General features: G+C 35.0%; 1 protein-coding gene and 1 non-coding gene across 2 annotated transcripts; one reads left to right on the top strand and one right to left on the bottom strand.

Moving 5' to 3' along the window:
• Positions 1–1,385: 1,385 nt before the first annotated feature.
• Positions 1,386–21,249, bottom strand: Fcf1 (FCF1 rRNA-processing protein). Its single transcript, XM_047540379.1, has 8 exons — positions 21,211–21,249; positions 20,865–20,932; positions 19,993–20,064; positions 18,677–18,825; positions 14,442–14,514; positions 8,774–8,861; positions 3,135–3,229; positions 1,386–2,204 (listed from the first exon to the last, which is right to left on the bottom strand). The coding sequence occupies exons 1-8, from the start codon at positions 21,211–21,213 to the stop codon at positions 2,156–2,158; spliced, it is 597 nt and encodes a 198-aa protein (XP_047396335.1). The 5' UTR covers positions 21,214–21,249; the 3' UTR covers positions 1,386–2,155.
• On the top strand, positions 4,794–4,872 carry Trnai-uau (transfer RNA isoleucine (anticodon UAU)). The gene has a single exon. It is a non-coding gene; the product is annotated as a tRNA-Ile (tRNA).
• Positions 21,250–21,292: the final 43 nt, after the last annotated feature.

The following is a 21,292-nucleotide window of genomic DNA, read 5'->3' as shown; positions in this document are numbered from 1 at the left end:
CTTTTTTTTGCATGTCTTTTCTGTTTTTTTTCTTCCTGAGGCATACGTTCCATACAACATGATATGCATTCTGTATACACTTCAATGTGTTTTGACAAATCAATATATCCAAGTACCAACATAACAGAGACCATTTCTAGGACTCCCCAAAATTCCTTTGTGCCTATACCTGGCCATCCCTCACTCTGACCTTAGGCAGTCAATAATTTACTTTCTAAAATTAAAGACTTTTTTTTTTCTAGAATTTAAAGTAAACAGAACCATACACCATATATTCTTCTGTATCTGGCTTCTTTTGTTCAACTTAATGATTTTGAGACTAATCTATGTTGTATCAGTAGTTTATTCCTTTCATTGTTGAATAATATTCCACTGTATGAACATGCCACAATTTGTTTCCTCATTTACCTGTTGGTGGGTGCTTAGTTTGTGTTCAGTTTTTGCTACTATGAATATATGAACATAGATGTATAAGTCTTTGTGTAGACATATTTCCATCTCTTTTGGGATAAATACCTTTGTCAGCATGACTTGAGTATCCATTTCCCTACATCCTTGTTGTTATTATGTTAGAAAATATTTTATCAGTCACTTTTTATTTGAGGGTGGGGAGTGTCTTGTACAGAAACCTGTAATTTAATATATTTAAACTTATTTATGGTGTTCTGTTTCTTATTGAAGAATTCTACCTAAAAGTGATGAACACATTTTTCTTTAATACTTCATAGTTTTAAAAAAATTAGGTCTCTGATCTACTTTAAATATATTCTTATGAATCATGTGAAATAGGAATTTAGGGTTTTTTTTTCCCCCCAAATAGTCACATTGCCATTGCAATAGTGTAATCACTAGTATTTATTGAACAACACTTCCTTGGGCCAGGTATTACTCAATTTAATCTTACCTTATCAGGCTTGTTTTGAGGATTAAATGAAACATTTTAAAGAAGAAACAAGGAAAGTGTCAAATGGTAAGGTGGTTTACCCAACTCATACAGACAATAACTGGTGGAATCAGGATTCTATCCCCAACAGAATGACTTCAATTATTTGGTCTTCTAATATAATTTCCTTGTCATACAGATTTAAAATAGCAACTTAATAATATAACAAATTCCCATAATACATGGACTTATTTATGGACTTTCTATTGTGCTTCAATTATCTATTTATCTATTCTTGTATTACTTTGTGTCATTTTAAAATATCTACTTTGATCATGTTATCTGCCTGCTTAATTTATTTTATTTTTTCCCTTAGTACTGGGGATTGAATCCAGGAGTGCTGTACCATTGAGCTAAATTCCCATTCCTTTTTATTTTTATTTTGAGACAGGGTCTTGCCAAGTTGCTAAGGCTGGCCTCAAACTTGTTATCCTCCAACCTCAGCCTCCCAAGTTCTTGGGATTACGGGAATGCACCCCGTGCCTGACTTTACCGCTTAACAATTTAAGAACATCTTATTGACCTTAGGGTCAAGTCCAAACCCTTTGGTGATAAGGCCCCCTCTCTTTCACCTCCTGCTTCTTGGGTCTCATATGTGGGTGTATCTCCTATTCCCCCATGATTTCCTATGTTCTAGTCTTAAATTTTTCTGGAAGTTTTAAACAAGCCAATTACATACACGTCTCCATATTCATTCTACTTCCTGTGCTTCATCTTCTTTGCCTAATTTACTGCATAAGCACTTATTCATTTTTTAAGATTAGCTCAAACATTACCACTTCTAGCCTTTCCCTTCCCATTCCAACCAAGTAGAAGAAATTCTTCCTTTCTCCATGTGCCCACAACTTTTCTAATACTTTTACTTTAGCACTGCTATTTTACTGTTTTTATTCATTTGCATGTTTTTCTCTTCCATATAACGTTTAGTGTTGTGAGGGCAGGATCAACCTTATTGAGTATAAACTTATAAAACTTTGAGTAAACCAAATTATGTGAATAATGATTGGAGCATCTGATTTATTAAAAAAAAGGCAACAAATTTTAAATGAGACAAAATATCATTTTCAGAAAGCATCAAGAAGTGAGTATATTTAACCATACTCAGCTCACAATAGAGCAAATAATTCATGCTATATTCTATAGCATGTTTACTGAACTGGCAACTGAGAAAGTTGGTTGAAGGAAGGTAGAGGAACTTTTGTCTTATAAGAATCAGAACCGAGGAGCTCCATAATCATCTGGCATACGCTCGATGTTGTATCTGTAAGGATAGAAATCAACACTGGTAAGAAAGGTGGGTAGAACCCACCTAAAAACTCATCTTTACTCACTACAACACTTATCCCACTATCAATCTTTTTTGTCACTGGGAATATTTTAGAGGGACATCATAATGAATGACTGATAGCAAAACACTGACTATAATATCTTTATTCTTCAAATTCACAAAGTTAGCAAGTAGGGGAGCCAGTGTTTGAATCCAGGAAAACCCAAGTTCTTAGTCCATATTCTTCTCATCACACTGTTATCCCTAAGCTGAAAAGCTGGACAATGACAGTCTGACCCAGAAACATCCAAGAAAAATAAAGAAAAGCCTTTTTTTTTTTTTTAAATAAGATATTAGTGACCCAAACGAGATGCTAATCAAAATATCTTTCAAAAAAATATTATCAGAAAATATCTTTCAAAAAAGGGTATTTTTGGCCAAAAAAGATAAGCTTGATTTAAAATAATGCTTTGTATTTAAAGCAATATATCTATTTCTTATAGTAATCTTATTGTAACAATTTGAGTGTCTGCTTCATTCCTAAATCCTATCTTTATTTTCTGTCCTTGCTCTTGATACTCTGTCTCATTTCCTCAATACAACCATGTAAATATTTGATATAGTAACTTCATTGAATGCTTTTATAACCTTATAACTTAACTTTTAAGTTGGGGTGGGGAACTGAACCCCGGGGTACTATATCCCTGGTTCTTTCTATTTTTTAAAAGTTTGAGATATAGTCTCACTAAGTTTGTTTATGAAATCTCCCAAAGTTGCTAAGGCTGGCCTCAAAGTTGGGATTCTCCTGCTTCAGTTTCCCAAATTGCTGGGATTACAGGCGTGAGCCACTATGCCCAGCCTGACCTCTTTTAAATTAATATCAACTATATACCTCTAATCACTTTCCCAAGAGCAATTTCTTACCTATGGTTAGAAATGTACATGATAGGAACTCCAGGGATCTTCCGGATTCTTCGTTTAAGGTCACGGTCAACTGTGGCCACAATGTAACACTTGTGCTGAAAGAGATACCCACTGATGTTCACATAGAGCTCACTAAGTGTATTTAATGACTATTGGAAAATGGCACAACTATTGACTAATATGAAGAATCATTTGTTTTCACAGTAACTAGAAAAAGGAAAAAGGAAGGCTATAACAATTTGTTGAGTAGCTACTATGCTCAAGGAGCTCACATTTATAAATATATAACAAGTTGCCTAGGCTTAATGTGGTTCTAAGAATCTTTAAAAAAAATTTTTTTTTTTGTAGTTGTAGATGAACAACATGCCTTTATTTTACTTACTTATTTTTATGTGGTGCTAAGGATCAAACCAATGCCTCACACATGCTAGGCAAGTGCTCTGCCACTGAGCTACAGCCCCAGCCCTGATTCTAAGAATCTTGAGGGGAAGAATGCAAAAAACTGTTTGTAAGCTGCAAGCTGTTTTCTGACTCATAAATGGAAGAGACTTTTATACCTTAGGACACGGATCTCTCCTTTCCCTGATCTCAGGGCTTAGGTGTGCCTTAGGCCTCTCAATGGTGGAGGTAGGCTTCTCCCTGGGTTGGGAACCCAGAACAAGACAGCCAGGACCCAAAGTATGAACTTAGCAGCTCTGACAGCTGTAACATTTTTGTGTTGTACCTTACTTTTGTCATATCCAAATACCCATTGAGTTTTATAAAAAGTTGCAGTGTGGTGCCTGCTGGGCTGTGGGAAATTATGGGCAATGCTGGCCCCACCTATGAGATGAAGTGGCTAAAAAGACAGCAGAGCAATCACCAGACTAAGATGATTATTCTTAGCAAGGGAGAAGAGGCTTTTATTTTTTTGTTTGTTTTTTGAGCAGTGCTGAGGATACAACATAGAGTTTGGTGCAAAATAGACAAATGCTCTTACTACTGAGTTACACCCCCAGTCCAAGAGAGGTTCTTAGAAGAGTGATCAGTAGTAGAAGTTCTTGACAAGGAGGTCAGAATAGAACAATTCAAAACCTACTTATTCCAGGATATGTGTAAGATAGCACCCTAGGAGAGTCTCAGATGCAAATGAGAAACACTTTTGGGTTAGGCATGGTAGAAAAGGACAAAATTCCTGCATGGGGAAAATGGAATCTTATCTTAGATTCATAGGGAGGTAGAATCTGATATGTTATTATAGCTACATAAACTCAAACCACTTTACAGAGATTTGTGGGATAAAGAATCAGTATATCCAAAAACAGGAAAAGAAGAAATCAAACCATCTGCTGATGATATGATCTTATATCTAGAAGAACCAAAAATCTTCCCTAGAAGAATTCTAGAGCTTATGAACAAGTTTAGCAAAGTAGCAGGATACAAGATAAACACCCATAAGCCAATAGCTTGTCTATAATCCAACAGTGATTCAGTTGAGGAAGAAATTAGGAAAAACCATCCCTTTATGATAACCTAAACACCCCCCCCAAAATAAAAAAAACCCCAACCAAACAACAAAACAAAATAAAACAAAAACCTTGGGAATTAATCCAACCAAGGTGGTAAAAGAGCTCTACAATGTAAATTATAGAACACTTAAAAAAGAAATTGAAGACTTTAGGGGCTGGGAAGATAGCTCAGTCGGTAGAGTGCTTGCCTTATAAGCACAAGGCCCTGGGTTCGATCCCCAGCACCCCCACCCAAAAAAAGAAAAGAAAAAAAAAAGAAAAAGAAATTAAAGACTTTATGGACAATGGAAAGACATTTTATGTCCTTGGACTGGCAAAATTAATATAGTCAAAATGGCCACACTACCAAAAGTAATATACAGGTTCAATGTAATCCCACCAAAATACCAATGACAGTCTTCACAGAATTAGAAAAAAAAAAAGTTTAAATTCATTTGGAAGAATAAGAGACACAGAATAGCCAAAGCAATACTAATCAAGAAAAGTGAAGCAGAAGGCATCACAACACCTGATCAAATTATTTTACAGAGTTGTAATAACAAAACAGGTATTGGCATCCAAATAGACATGAAACCAATGGAACAGGATAGAAAACAGAGAGGACAAACCCACAAACCTACAGTCACTTGATGTTTGACAAAGATGCCAAAAATGTATTTTGGAGAAAAGGCAGCCTTTTAAACAAACGGTGCTGGATAAACTGGATAATTAGATGTAGAAAAATGAAACTAAACCCTTATCTATCACCTTCCACAAAACTCAAATCAAAACAGATCAAAGTCTTAGGAATTAGACCAGAAACTTTACAACGGCTAGAAGGAAACATAGGGTCAACACACCATCACATAGGTGCTAGCGCCAATTTCTTTAACAAGACCCCCAAAGCACAAGGAATAAAACAAAGAATCGATAAGTTGGGATGACGTCAAATTAAAAGAGCTTCTGCAGGGGCTGTGGCTGTGGTTCAGTGGTAAAGTACTTGCCTAGCATATGTGAGGCATTGGGTTTGATCCTCAGCCCCACATATAAATAAATAACTAAAATAAAGGTATAAAAATACAATAACATTATATACTAAAAAAAGTTTCTGCATAGCAAAGGAAACAAGAGTGTGAAGAGAGAGCCTGCAGAATAGGAGAAAAATCTTTGCCAGCTACTTCTCCAACAGGGGATTAATATTCAGAATATACAATAGAACTCAAGAAACTCAACACCAAAAAGCAAACAAACAAACAAAAATAACCAACCAACCAAACAACACCTGCCAGGAGGATCTTTGAGTTCAAAGCTAGCCTTAGCAACTTAGCAAGGCCCTAAGCAACTCAGCAAGATCCTGTCTCTAAATAAAATATAAAAAAAGGGCTGGGGAAAGATATATAAAGAACTCAAAAAACTTAACACCAAAAAACAAATAACCCAATCAATAAGTGGGCTAAGGACCTGAACAGACACTTCACAATCGATCAACAAATGTAAGAAAAAATGTTCAATATCGTTAGCAAATAGAGAAATGCAAAACTACTCTAAGATTTCATCTCACCCCAGTCAGAATGGCAATTATCAAGAATACAAACAATAATAAATGTTGGCGAGGATGTGGGGAAAAAGGTACACTCCTACACTGCTGGTGGGAACACAAAGTGGTACAACCAAATGGAAAGTAATGTGGAGATTCCTCAGAAAATTTGGAATGGAACCACCATTTGACCCAGCTATCCCACTCCTTGGTTTATACCCAAAGGATTTAAAATTAGCATACTACAGGGATACGTTCACATCAATGTTTATAGCAGTTCAAGTCACAATAGCTAAACTATGGAATCAACCTAGGTAGCCTTCAATAGATGAACGGATTTAAAAAAAAATAGTGTAACACACACACACACACACACACACACACACAGAGGGAATATTACTCAGCCTTAAAGAAGAATGAAATTATGGCATTTGCTGGTAAATGGATGGAGCTGGAGAATATCATGCTAAGTGAAATAAGCCAAAAGCTGAATGTTTTCTTTGGATATGCGGATGCTAATTCACAATGGGGGCAGGAGAGAGGAAGAATAGAGTTACTTTAGATTAGGTAGAGGGGATTGAAGGGAGGGGAGGGGATACAAAGGATAGTAGACTGAATCAGACATTGTTACTCTGTGTACATAAATAACTATATGACTGGTGGGTTCTACATCATGTATAACCAGAAGAATGAGAAATTATACTCCATTATATATGATTTATGAAAGTGCATTCTACTGTCATGTATAACTAATTAAAACAAATTAAAAAATTTTAAAAACAGAAAAAGAGATGTTATTTAACAAGAGAGGTAGGTTAAAATGTCCCGCTAAAACTGTCAATTTCAGCTTTATGTATTATAAGATTGTTATTAGATGCATATACATTTAGAATTCTTACATCTTGCTGGAAAATTTAAATTTTATCATAAGGTGTCTTATTTACCTCTATGATGCTTTTTGCCTTAAAGTCAATTTTATTTAAAATTAATATATCTACACTACCAAAAAAAAAAAAAGGGAGGGGGGATGTGGCTCAGGGGTTAAGTACCCCTGGGTTCAATCACCAGTACCAAGAAAAAAAAAAAAAAAAAAAAAAAAAGCAAAAGAACTACACAGAAACTCTTCAAAAAAGGGGAACACAAATGGCCAAAGAATATATGAAAAGATGTTCAACATCTCTAGTAATCAGGGAAATGCAAATCGAAACTACACCAAAATTTCATCTCACTCTAGTCAGAATGGCAATGATCAAGAATACAAACAATAATAAAAACTGGTGAAGTTGTGGAGAAAAAGGTATACTTGTACAATCTTGATGGGACTGTAGACTAGTACAACCACTCTAGGAAGCAGTATGGAGATTCCTCAAAAAACTAGGGATGGAACCACCATACGACCTAGCTATCCCAGTCCTTGGTATTACCCCAAAAGATCTAAAATTGCCATACTACAGTGATACATCCACGTCAATGTTTATAGCAGCACAATTCACAATAGTTAAATTATGGAAATCTACTCAGATGCCTGTAAATAGATGAATGGATTAAGAAACTGTGGTATGTATATGTATGCATATGCATACACACACACACACTGTTCTAATCAGTCATAAAAAGGAATGAAGTTGTGGCATTTGCTAGTAGATGAATGGAAATACAGAATATTATGCTAAGTGAAACAAGCCAAATTCAGAAACTCAAAGGTGGAACATTTTCTGTCATATATGGAAGCTAGAGTAAAATCAAGAAAAGGGGGAAGCTAATATAAAGAACCAATCAAATATAATTTAATAGAGAGTGAAAGGAAGTTTAGTAGAGTAGAAGAAAGAGAATGGAAAAGGGGAGAGAGGATGAAGGGAAAAAGCAGGAGGGAAAAGGAGGTGGGTCGTAAATGGAAATCAAATTCCATGCATGCGTGAGTTTGTCAGGATGAATCCAACCACTATGTATAACTATAAAACTCTAACTAAAAAAAAGAGAGAAAGAAAGAAAGAGAAATGAATCACTGTAACCCAAATCACATATCCAGTCAAAGCAGGTGCTGAGACTTGAACCAAGCTTCTTCCCATTAGGGTTAGAAAATAAATTTTCAATCCATTTTCTCAAGTAAATGAGGAAACTTAGGCTTCTTGTGAAGGAATGTTATATAATATATATATATATCATATGTATATATGTTATATAATATATATATTATATATGACTATATATGATATATATTATATATCATAATATATTATACATTATGATATATAATATATCATATTATATATTATATATGATTATATATGTTATATAATATATATTATATATAATATTATAATATATATTATATATTATATTAAGAAGCCTAATATATAATATATATTATATAAAGAAGCCTAAGTTTCCTCATTTACTTGAGAAAATGGATTGAAAATTTATTTTCTAACCCTAATGGGTTATATATATAACCCTAATGATATATATATATATCATTCCTTCACAAGAAGCCTAAGTTTCCTCATTTACTTGAGAAAATTTCTAGATACTTTACTGACCATGAACATTCAGGAGATAATAGTTTACCTCTTTTGTTTTAATGCACAAAGTAAACATTTAAAAACTTTTGATACCTGAGTTACTCTTTGTACTAAGCAGTCATCTGCATAGGTTCCTTTGTGCGTGCATGGTAATCGTTCAAATCGTGGATCCTTTGCAATCCTGCAGGGTTATAAATGTGGATTAAAGAAAACATTCAAGCAACTGGATAATCTCCTATGCCTCAATTAGTGAAGTGAAAGCAACATGACTGCTGCAGATTTTCAGGCACCCTCTTCCCCTGAAGCTTATCCTCTACCTAGAAAGACATCTTTCAGAGCTGGGAGTCAAAGCTTGCTGACTAATAGCTGGTGGTGTGCCTGCCGTCATTTCATCATCACAAAACTGTGAAGTATATTTCTATTATACAGAAGAAGCAGGTTCAGAGAAGTTAATTCGCTCAAACCTACATAGCTGGGAAAAGCCAGAATTCAAAACCAAATTAAGTATAATTTGATCAGTTCATTTTTAGGAAGTTGTCTTCCACAAATGTACTGGAAGACAGGCACAAGGACGGTCATTACAGTGTAGTTTATAACAGTAAAAAACAAGTCACTCTAAATATCCAGCAGCAAGGTAAAGTTAACATATTTTGTTACCCTTGTCCCATTTAAAAAAGGAGGGAGGTAGAGCTATCTGTATAAATGTGGAAGGACCTATACTAAACTGTTGAGTAAACAAAGCAGGCCAACAAACAATATACAAGCAAACATTTGTACATATGTATGAACACACACAATTCAATTAAGAAAATAAAACGTCCCCTCACTGGTATTCTTTCTCTAGATTTGCATTTGCATAGAAAAGGGTCTTATAAACTAACCCTTTTTAACTATTGCTTTGAGGATAGGAGAATAGCCAAAGTGTGAATGTGGAAGACTTCTTATTATCTGTATATTTTATACTGTGTGCCATAAAAAATAAAATGTATTATTTGCACATAAATCTGAAAAAGGAAAAATTCTGAGTCTGTGATTCCTAGGGCTCTGTTCTTTCTGTTACACAATGATGATGAGTCACTGAAATGGATAAAAATACAAGGTAGCACACAGGTATTGAGTGCAACAAAAATACTCCGTATTGCAGTAGAGTTCAGTGCTAGGTCAATGTGGGCTGGATAATTTAGAAAAAAGACAAGGAGATGAAATGAAATGAAAAAATGTACCAAGCAAAGTGAGGGTAGGTATAATACAAATAGGACACCATCCATTGCTAAAATGGTTTGTTTTTGATCAGGAAAGAGTGAACACATCTGGCAGAGAAGTACTTGTGGAGAGGAGGGTGAAGCAGGGTTAATCACCAATGTCAGGCTGAGGAGTGTGAGCTTCATGACAAATGTGTTGGGGAGTCAGTGACAATTTCTGAGGCAAGGGCTAGATAAAGTGGTGGACACCTGTAAACCCAGCAGTTCAGGAGGCTGAGGCAGGAGGATACCTAGTTCAAGGTTACCCTCAGCAATTTAGTGAGGCCCTAAGCAACTCAACAAGACCCTATCTCAAAATTTAAAAAGGCCTTGGGATGTGGCTCAGTGGTTAAGCACTCTTGGGTTCAATCCCTAGTACCAAAGAAAATTTCTGAGGAAAAAGTAATACAAGCCAAGATCTATTTTGGAAAGAATAAGCATGATGGGTAAGGAGAATACACTAGAAGGCAGACAGGCTGGTAGCTGAGAACAGAGGGAGGCAATAGCCTAAGACTTGGCTCTTGGAATCACTCATTTCTTCCTCTCAACTGTTTCCTGGGGACAGACTGACATACTCTAATACTTCCCCATCAAAAAAAGGAAAAAAAAGTAATCTTAACTTTCACCCCTTTTTAGCTAACACCCCATGTGTTTCTCTTTACAGTCAAACTTGGTGCCACTATTTCCCTCCTGTTCCCACTGTTTATTTTTATTATTTTAAAAATAATTGCTTCAGGCTGGGGATATAGCTCAGTTGGTAGAGTGCAAGTACAAGGCCCTGGGTTCAATCCCCAGCACTGAAAAAAAAAAAAAAAAAATTGCTTATTTTCCCCTTTAATTTGAAGTATTGCAGGTATGCAAAAAGGGATGAAGAATCATTAAATGTTTCATTAAAGGGTCAGTTGCAGTGGTGTAATCTAAGTGATTTGGGAGGCTGAGGCCCTAGGCAACTTCGCAAGATCCTGTCTCAAAAGAATAAAAAGGGCTGGGGATGTAAACTGGGTAAAGCACTCCTGGGTTCAATCCCCAGTACTCCCCCAAAAAGTTTCATTAAAGAAATGAAACATTACAAATAAAAATGAAGACTCCTCCCCAGTCCTAATCCCTGCCCTCTCTACAAATAACTACGCTGAATTTCATTCCATATTTATCATCCCCATACATTTTACTACAGATGTAAGATTTCATATGTATATACCTATATACAGTGTAATATTGGCTTGCATGTTTTTTAACATTTTTATTTATTTTTAATTTTTGATTTTATTTTTTTATTTTTACGGACTACATTTTGATTCATTGTACACAAATGGTGGACAACTTTTCATTTCTATGTTTGTACATGGCTTGCATATTTTTAAACTAGATAAATGGCATGGTTCCATGTATGCTCTTGGTTTGTTTTATAATGCTTTGAGATTTATCCATATTGACACTTATAATTCTAGTTTGCCCATTTTCACTCCTATGTAGTATTTTATTCATGAACATTCCATAATTTGTCTATTCTCTTCTTAATGGACATTTAGCTACCTATAATATTTTGCTATTACATAAGAAAATGCTAAAACATGACTCTAATATTGATGTGTGAGTTTCTTTATGACAGTCTTTCTGTATTACCAGAAGCCCAGGTATGCAATGCAGTTTACTAGCACTCACTTTGTACTTATATACACAAACTTATAAAAGTCAAGTTTTGGGGCTGGGGAGATAGCTCAGTTGGTAGAGTGCTTGCCTTGTAAGCACAAGGCCCTGAGTTTGATCCCCAGCACCCAAAAAAAAAAAAAAAAAAAAAAAAAGTCAAGTTTTGTGAAATGGTACTCAACCCTTACTTCATGTAAGGCATGCTAACATTCTATAGTTAATTCTATTACATTAAAAATAATAATAGTTGTGAATCATTAAACTGATTTCACAACCTACAGACTGATCTCTAGGTTGAAAGACAGTGTTGGAATAGCATGAACAACCTTGATCTTACCAGATACTGCTATACTGCTCTCCAAAGTCATGTGACACTGACAGCAATAGTAGCTGAATATGAGAATTCCCATTGTTCCACAGACTCAACTATTCTGGGCACTGTCAAGCAGATTTAAATTTTTGTTTTGCCAATCTGATGAGTAGGAAATGGCATCTCATGAATTTAAGGATTATTTGTCTTTTTCTTAGATGTTTATAGAAGTTCTTTATATAGTTTGAAAATAAGCCCTTTGTTCATTATATATGTTATTAATATCTTCTCAATGTCTCTGGTTTGTCTTCATTTTGTTTATGGTATCTCTTTTTTATAAAGAAGCATTCAATTTCCATATAGTCAAGTTGATTAATTTTGTTATAGTTTGGACTTCTTGAGAAATTCCTGCCCACCCTCAACTCATTAAGATATTCTTTATGTTTTCTACTAAAAGTTTAGATATTTAATCTACCTGGAACTTTTTTTGGGGGGCGGGGGTGGCAGGAGTGCTTGGGATTGACCTCAGGGGCATTCAACCACTGAGCCACATCCCCAGCCCTGTTCTGTATTTTATTTAGACACAGGGTTTGAGTTGCTTAGTGCCTTGCCCTTGCTGAGGCTGGCTTTGAACTTGAAATCCTCCTGAGCTGCAAGGATTACAGGCATGTGCCACTATGCCCAACTGGAATTGATTTTTGTATAAGTGAAAGAAAGATCTAATTTTCTTTCTTTCTACGGGTGCAATCAGTATTAGTAGTTTATCACTTTCCTACTGATATAAACAACATAATTCTCTAAGAAGTTCCATTTTTTCTTTTGCATTTAAAAAATTATCTTTATTTGATATCAATGAAATATAATAGAATTCCCTACAGGTATACATAAATGAGTTATTTAAAAAAATTTTTTTTGGTCAAAAATGGACACAATACCTTTATTTATTTATGTGGTGCTGAGGATTGAAGCCAGTGCCTCAATACGTGCTAGGCAAGCACTCTACCACTGAGCCCCAGCCCCAGCCCTGTTAAATGATTTATATATCCATGGAACTTCTTCCACAACTGAGAATTAGAACATTTCCTTCTCCACAAAAAGCTGCCTCATGCCTCTTTACAGTTAATCCCACCTCTTACCCTCGACTCCAGGCAACCACTACTCTGTATTCTATTCTAGTTTTGCCTTTTCTAGAATTCCTATAAATGAAATAAAATTTCTAGATAGGAATGTTTTATTTCTTGACTATGATAGAAGTTCTATTGTTGCATACATTTGCCAAACTCACCAAATTACACAATTAAAATTAGTGAGTTTTATATGTAAATGATACCTCCATAAAGGTGACAAAAATAATCCACTGGTTTATTTTACATTTGGAACATGTTTTTTAGTCATGGCATGCTTTTGTAACATCATTCATAAGTCATTTGGAAAACAGTGATTAGCTGAGATACATTGATTTTTCCAAATACTGACACTTTTCATTATGTTATGAAAAACGATTACACCTGATATCTCCACTGGTCTCATTAAGAAGGTCATTAGTATTGGGGATGTGATAAGCTCAGGGTTTCCCAAAACCTAATTTTCACTCAAAGTTTGAGTTTTATCACTGGTGACAGATAAGGTAAGTTGTTTTCCTTGAAGTGATGTGCTCACTACTGTTAATTTTTGAGAAAATACCTGCCAAATTTCGAAGTCTAAATAACCAGTGTTTATCAGTTGTTCCTTCACATAAAATGATATTCCATGAAAAACCAGCTGGTTCAGCTCCCAACTCAAACACATACACAAACGCTTTTCATCAAGATAACTAACCTTTGTCCACTGGTGTGCACCAGAGGTGCTTTGTGCACATATCACATTTCATCACAAACAACACTGAGGTGTATTTGAGGGTCAAGACTTAATAAAGTTAAATTTTACTGCTTCATTAAGGAATCACCCCCTGCACCCCGTACTGGAGATTGAACTCAGGGTGCTCTACCTACTTAGCTACATTCCCAGCCCATTTAAGAATACAATGACTACTAGCCTTGTAGGAGTCCATTATTTTGATTCATACTAAGGCATAAGCAATTTTGTCATCAGTGCAAATGTCAACACAGTGACAAAGGCAATGGCTCTGTTATTATAAAAAGAGTTTTGGGAACTATCTGCAAAGATTTCTGGGACTCAGAAGTCCATGGACACATGTTGAGAATACCTACTCTAAATTCAAAATTCTAAATTGAACATTCTAGAGTAAACTCAGAACTTTAAATGTGAATCTTTTAAGTGTGAGATTCTGAAAGATATCTGGATAACAAACTAATAAACAACTTCTAATTGACAAATCGAGGAGAAATTAAAAGGAGCCACAAGATCAATATGGCTAAGTAGTTTAGTTGAAAGAGGTTGAGTTTAAAATGTTCTAAACTTTATTTACTTTTTAAAATCAAAAAAGTTTTGTTTGACTTTTGACTAATTGGTCAATCAATCTCTGGAAGGCAAAGAGATGAAGGAGGGCCAAAGAATCTTTAGTATACCAACCAAAAATAAAACTAGACTAGATCCTTCTTACCTTAAAGCCACTCGATACTTCTGCCCCAATTTCTCAATTTCGGCCATTACACAATCAGTAATACAAGGAATACCTGCCAGGAAAAAATTACAAAAAAGTTAACAGAACTTGTGATTAGGGCTGGGGTTGTGGTTCAGTGGTGGAGTACTCACCTAGCATGTGTGAGGCACTGGGTTCAATCCTCAGCACCACATAAAAATAAATAAATAAAATAAAGGCATTATGTCTGTCTACAAACAAAAAAATTAAAAAAAAAATCATGTCCTGTTTGGTCTTTAAAAGACCCAAAAACTTCTGGAATGACAGCTAAGAACTAGAGAAGACAGTCATGTATAACTGAAAAAATAAAAAAAAGAACTACAGAAGAAATATCTCTTTATAAACTAAGTAGGGCTAAGGTGGTGTGGCTCAGAGGTACAATGCTTGCCTCGTATGAGTGGGGCACTGGTATTGATCCCCAGCACCACATAAATAAAGAAAATAAAAGGTATTGTGTCCATCTACAACTAAAAATAAAAAAATTAAAACAAAAAGAAACTAGGGAATTGTTTTAACCCCATGCCATAGAATCCAATGTGCATGTCATAAACATATTTAGAGAAAAAAATTAAGCTGAATTGTTATTATTTTTGTGTAAGTTCTAGATGGAAAAAATATTTAAGTGTGAGCTAAAATAAACCATGAAATTAAACAGAAAATGTAAATTTGATCACACACACACAAAAAAACTTGACAAAAAACAAATAAGAAAGCCACAGTAAAAAAATAAAGTAGGAAAAATATTTCTGCACATTTGTCAAAAGGGTTAATTTTCTTAAAATACAAGGAGCTATTATAATAATAGTTTGTAATCATGTACTATTTGCCAGACACTGTTCTAAGCACTTCATAAAAATTACCCACCCTAGTGTTCATAACAACACCTACCAGGAAGCACTGTTGTCATAATTATCATCATTCTTATTTTATAGATGAGGATCCTCAGACACAAAGAAGTAACTAGATAGATAATGGTGAAGTCAAGATTTAGACAGTCTATTCTGGGATCTTTTTATTTTTCCTTCCTCCCAGCAGTGCTGAGAATCAAACCCAGGGTCTCATGTATGCTAGGCAAGTGCTCTACCATCAGGCTATACCCCCAGTTTTATACTGGGAATCTTAACCACCAAGCCATATTTCAGTTCATAGAACAGGACATAGAAATGGTCAGTGAGGATAAAGATATTCAGTCTTACTCCTAATTAAAGAGTTATAAATCAAGACAAACATTTTCTATCTAGGAGAGTGGTGATATATGCTATAACATGGATAACCTTGAAAACATTATGTCAAATGAAAGAGGAGCAAATATTATATGATTCTATTTTTTGAAGTTTCCAGAATAAGCAAATCTATAAAGAGAGAAAATTAGTAATTGCCTGGGGATAGGAGAATGAGGAGGGTTGGAGAGTGATGGTTAACAGGCTCAGGGCTTTTCTTGAGGTCATGAAAATGTACTAAATTGTGGTGATAGATGATGCACAACTCGGTGACTACATTAAAGGAAATGGAACTGCATACTTTAAATTATGAACAGTACGTGAATTATCCTAATAATGCTGTTTAAAAAAATTTTTTTAAGTTGTCAAAGGACCTTTATTTTATTCACTTATATGCGGTGCTGAGAACTGAACCCAATGCCTCACATATGCTAGGCAAGCGCTCTACCACTGAGCTACAATCCAAGTCCCCAAAAGCTGTTTGTTTAAAAAGAATGAAAATAGAGTCTGATCTATTTTCATTAATAAAAATAAGTTCCATATTACACAGACTGTAGGTAAGTTTGTGATCCTCCTGCCTCAGCTTCCTAAGTAGCTGGGATTAAAGGCATGCAACACAGTGCCCAGCTACATGCTTGTCTATAACTGTCCCTCTCCATGGAGTCTTGAACTACTCAAATCATCCATGAGGGCTGGAATCAACTGACCTTCTGTTAATGTTGATATTTTGACTTCCTCCCATAAATTATGAATGTTTTTAAAGGTGCCTAGAATAATGAATCCTTTCCAGATCTATCAGAGGAATCTCTATGGTAGTTAGGACTTTATTATTATTTCCTAATAATATGACGTGGAATCAAACTACCCCTTGATTCACGTACTACAGAATGGATGTTCTCTTAGTGGACAAAAACAAGATTAATCTTGCTATATATCTCTATCAGAGCTCTTGGGTCACCAGGTGCATTGTCAATGAGCAGTAATAGTTTGAAAGTAATTTTTTTTTTTTTTTTAAGAGATCTGAGAACTGCTAATGGGAAACAAACTATCTTCCTTGTTGGGGAAGCTTAAAATGTTCAGCAAACCACATTGTAAACAAATATGTTGTTATCCAGGTTTTGTTGTTCTATTTATAGAATACAGGCAGAGTAGATTTAGGGTCCTAGGATTTTTGGAATGGTAAATGAGCACTGGCATCAACTTAAAGTTACCAGCTGTATTAGCCCCTAACAAGAGAGTCAGTCTGTTCTTTGAAGCCAGGCATTGACTTCTCCATAGCTATTTAAAGTCTTAGATTGTATCTTTTTCCAGTATAAGGCTACTGTGTTAACAGTGAAAATCTGTTGTTTAGGGTAGCCACCTTCACCAATAGTCTTGGAAGGTCCTCTGGATTACTTGCAGCAGCATCTATATCAGCACTTGCTGCTTTATCTCACACTTTTATTTTATTGAAATGGCTTCTTTCCTTAGGCTTCATGAACCAATCTCTGCTAGCTTCAAACTTTTTTCCTGTAGCTTCCTCACCTCTCTCGGCCTTGATAGAATTGAAAAGAGTTAGGGCCTTGCTCTGGATTAGGTTTGGGCTCAAGGGAATGTTGTGACTGGTTTGATCTTCTTTATAGACCACTAAAACTTTCTCCATATTAGCAGAAATATTGTTTTGTTTTCTTACCAATTATGTGTTCACTGGAATAGCACTTTGACACTTTTAATTTCTTTCAAGAATTTTTCCTTTGTATTTACAATTCTGGCTAATCTTCGGCACAAGAGGTCTAGCTTTCAGTCTATCTCAGTTTTTGACATACTTTCTTCACTAAGTTTATCAGCATGTAGTTTTTGATTTAAAGGGAGAGATACATGATTCTTCCTTTCATTTTAATAACTAGAAGCCACTGTAGGGTTATTAAGTGTCCTCATTTCAATACTGTTGTATCTCAGTGAATAGGCAGGCCTAAAGAGAGGGAGAGAGGTGGTAGAATGGCCAGTTGGGAGCAATCAGAACACATCTATGGGTTGAGTTTGCCTTCTTATATGTGAACCATTCATGGTGTTCCCATTTACAAAACTGACATCAAAAATCACTAATTGCAGATTAATAAAAAAGATAAAATAATAAAGAAAATGTATAAACTATCATGAGTTACCAAGAGGAAAAATGTTGCTCAAAAACTTGCTTTGTGCAGGACTGTCACAAATTATCAATTTGTAGAAAACACTGTGTCTGTGAAGTGTAATTTAAAAAAGCAAAATAACACAAGGTATGTCAATAGTATTCTTTAAGGATTAAAGGAGGTATAAACTTTCTCTTTTGATTCCAATAGTTTATTCTTTATGACAAAATACAAGCCTAATTTTCATTTGTACTTTTTATCAGGTGACTGGAAAATACATAAATTCAAACTTATCAAATCTTACTATTATAAAGTTACGGCCTACATTTTTTTCCTGTTCACAGCAGTGTGAGAACATCATGTGAAGGAGGGTAACCCAAATACACAAGGGAACCTTATTAATGGTAAATTGCACACCTAGGTATAAATACACACATCCTCTACAAATAAATGAGTAAACCTAGAAATCAACCATCATCCAACTTCTGATTCTATCACTGTAAATGTGTTACTTAGCTCTTCTTCACTCCTTAATATAAAAGAATGTACATACAGAAAAATTATAAGATTTTTATATATCTGGAATCTTAAAATTCTAAATTCTAAAGCAAATTCCCCTTCTATGTTCAAAATTGATGTCCATAATGATGGCCAAAGCACTGTTTTCTGAATTGTGAAAGTTTAATTACTTCTAGTCCCATATGCTTTATATTTTAATTTAATAAAAATGGTCATTTCTCTGATGACCATTGCAAATTAAAAGGTAATTCATTTGCAGTGAATCCCATAGCCTTCTTTTCATGTTTTTGGATAAATATAATTATTCTGTACAAATGTCACAGAAATGTAAAAGTAGGATACTCACACTTGGCATACAGACAGTCCATCATTGACTGCACTAAGTCCAGTTTGGCTTTAATGGAAAAATTGATAAAGTTGGTATCAACTAGGATATGATAAGGTGGTCCCAGTTGTGTATTATACTGGAAGAATAAGCAGGAAGGATGTTGGGGGCTGAAGGAAAAAGAAAAATAAAGACACAAAGTTAAGTCTACATTTATATTTTGGTATGAACAAAAATGAAAATGAAGTCTTTGTTTAGGATAGTTTACTATAGATTAAATTCCTTTTCTCTTATTCATCGGAAATACATTCTAAACAGGAAGGCAAGGAAGAAATTAAAGGCTTATCTTTTTAAAAAATTACATTTTTTTAAACTTTATTTATTTATTTTTTTTTTAATGTGGTGCTGAGATTGAACCCAGTGCCTCATGTAAGCTAGGCAACCACTCTACCAGTGAGCTACAACCCCAGTCTGTAAAAGCTTACCTTAATCTCATGAGCACTAGCATGTTTTGCCAGATTTACAAAAGCAATTATCCAACCCAGGCCTTCTGTCAGAAGTAGAATAGCCATGGACACAAAGTGGAGGGCTACTGTTATCATAATCAGAAAAATACTACAGCAAGTTTGCCACTCTCATAGGATACTAAAATGGTTGTACAGAATGTGATCAAGAAGAACAGTTTGTCCCATGTTAGGATTATGTACTACAGCAGGGCCTTTTTGTCATCTACAAGTCCTAAATGTTTAAATACCAGTCCATGGACCCAGTATCTACCTGTGATGATATGGCCAATCTAGGACAAAATGAGAAAAACAAGGAAAATGTTGTAAGGCTTTTGTAAAATTAAATATATTTATTAAAAGGAATGACCTTATTCTGAAAATACTATTAATTCATTACTATTTTTTTTTTTTTGGTAATACAATCTTTCTTTCATGAAATGCTAATGTGTTTATACAATGGTTAATTAGGGGCTGGGGTTGTGGCTCAGTGGTAGAGCACTTGCCTTGCATGTGTGAGGCACTGGGTTTGATTCTCAGAACCACATATTAAATAAATAAATATAGGTAAAGGTTCATCAACAATTAAAAAAAATATTTTAAAAAAACAAGAATCTTTTAAAAGATTCTTGGCAAACAAAAAAACTAATACTCTCATATCTCCAGGATTTTAGGGGAAAATTTTACTCTTCCATGAAATCCCAAAACCTTCAAACCACTAGCATATAATCAGCAATACCACTCTCATTTGCATAATTGTGTCAGACTTACTAACAAGTTCGAGTAAACTGTTTCTTTCGGTTTTAAAAGAAAACAATTTTTTTGATTACTCACACTTCTCTTTCCTTCAGTGCACTGGGATCTTTCTTTGGTTTCTTTTTAGGTTTTAATCTATCCTTTTCTTTACTGGAAAAAAAATTAATACAGGGGAGAAGAAGAAAATTACAGTAGTTATTCAAAAGTTCCATTCTTTTTTGTCTACAGAGGAAATTCTACTTTATGACATTTTTACGTTAATATCAGCCAACACTTTCTGAGAAAATAACTGTAGTGGAAAGTAGTCTAGAATATCCAAATTATTCAGTAAAACCAATAATCAAAAAAACTGTGAATGAGTAAATGTTGGTTACACTACAGTGTCTTTTTTAGCTAGAAGTTCTCATATCAAGAACCAAAATCCACTTCCAAGAAGTGGGTAAAAAGGTTGATATTTATCTTCTGATGACTCAAATGTTTTAACAGTAGATGGAGCCCGCTAGGATCACAGGCCTGCGCCTGGCTCATAAGAGATTTATAATATGGAGTCATTTGGGAGTATTCCCAATGTCTCCTTCTAAAGTTTGTCACGAGCTGAAGACACTTTCAACGACAACAAACATCTTTTTCAATGTAATGGTAAGCACATTACGATATCTACATCACAAACTGCTCTGAGGTTTAAAAGTGATATGGTAGATAAAGCATAGAACAAGAGCGGAAGAAAGTGAGCACTTAAGAAATGTTTAATTCCCATCGCCTTTCCCAGAGAATTCGCTTAGCAGCTATGTGACTGTTACACATCTGACTATTATCTCATGCGACATAAATCTAAGACACAATAATATTATAAGAGAAAACAAAACAACAACAAAAATCGTTGCTACTTATCCCCTCGTGACTCCTATATCTCTGAGCTGTTAAGAACCCAAGTGATTCTGGACACTCACAGCCTCTCATCTCTGAGACTAAGCATTCGCTTCATGGTCGCATACTTCCTTGCTTTCTTTTGCTTTCCCTTGAAACAGAAATTTTAGAGTTAAAAGAGTTGGAAACACACTGCATGTTTTTAAGTCCTTTTTCTTCTCCAGTTCATTCTCTTTTCCTTCAAACACCCAGACCCTTTTCTTCACTCCTTAAAGCACAACAGGCTCGGTTACGAGCAGTTTAAGAGCTAAGATCCGAATGCAAATAAACAAGGGAAGTGTAAGAAAAAAATGGGGCCAAGCGCTGAGTCCCTCCTAATCCCCCAATATAAGTGATCTGACAAGGATCCTTCTCGGATCCTTCTCTCACCATGTTCACGCCGCACACCCGTTTCTTCCGGATACACCAATTACGCGACACTTTTACGACATGTACACACTGCTTCCGGCGT

This window comes from Sciurus carolinensis, chromosome 2, assembly GCF_902686445.1.
Source record: "Sciurus carolinensis chromosome 2, mSciCar1.2, whole genome shotgun sequence".
Classification (NCBI taxonomy): domain Eukaryota; kingdom Metazoa; phylum Chordata; class Mammalia; order Rodentia; family Sciuridae; genus Sciurus; species Sciurus carolinensis.
Note: the sequence above shows the minus strand (reverse complement) of the source record. Positions and strands in the feature narration are given on the sequence as shown.

Coding starts and splice junctions, on each gene's coding strand:
- Fcf1 (XM_047540379.1), bottom strand. Junction 20,065..20,864: donor AGTCTCAGAGATGAGAGGCT/GTGAGTGTCCAG, acceptor TTTTTTTTCCAG/TAAAGAAAAGGATAGATTAA. Junction 2,205..3,134: donor ATGTACATTTCTAACCATAG/GTAAGAAATTGC, acceptor CTATCCTTACAG/ATACAACATCGAGCGTATGC.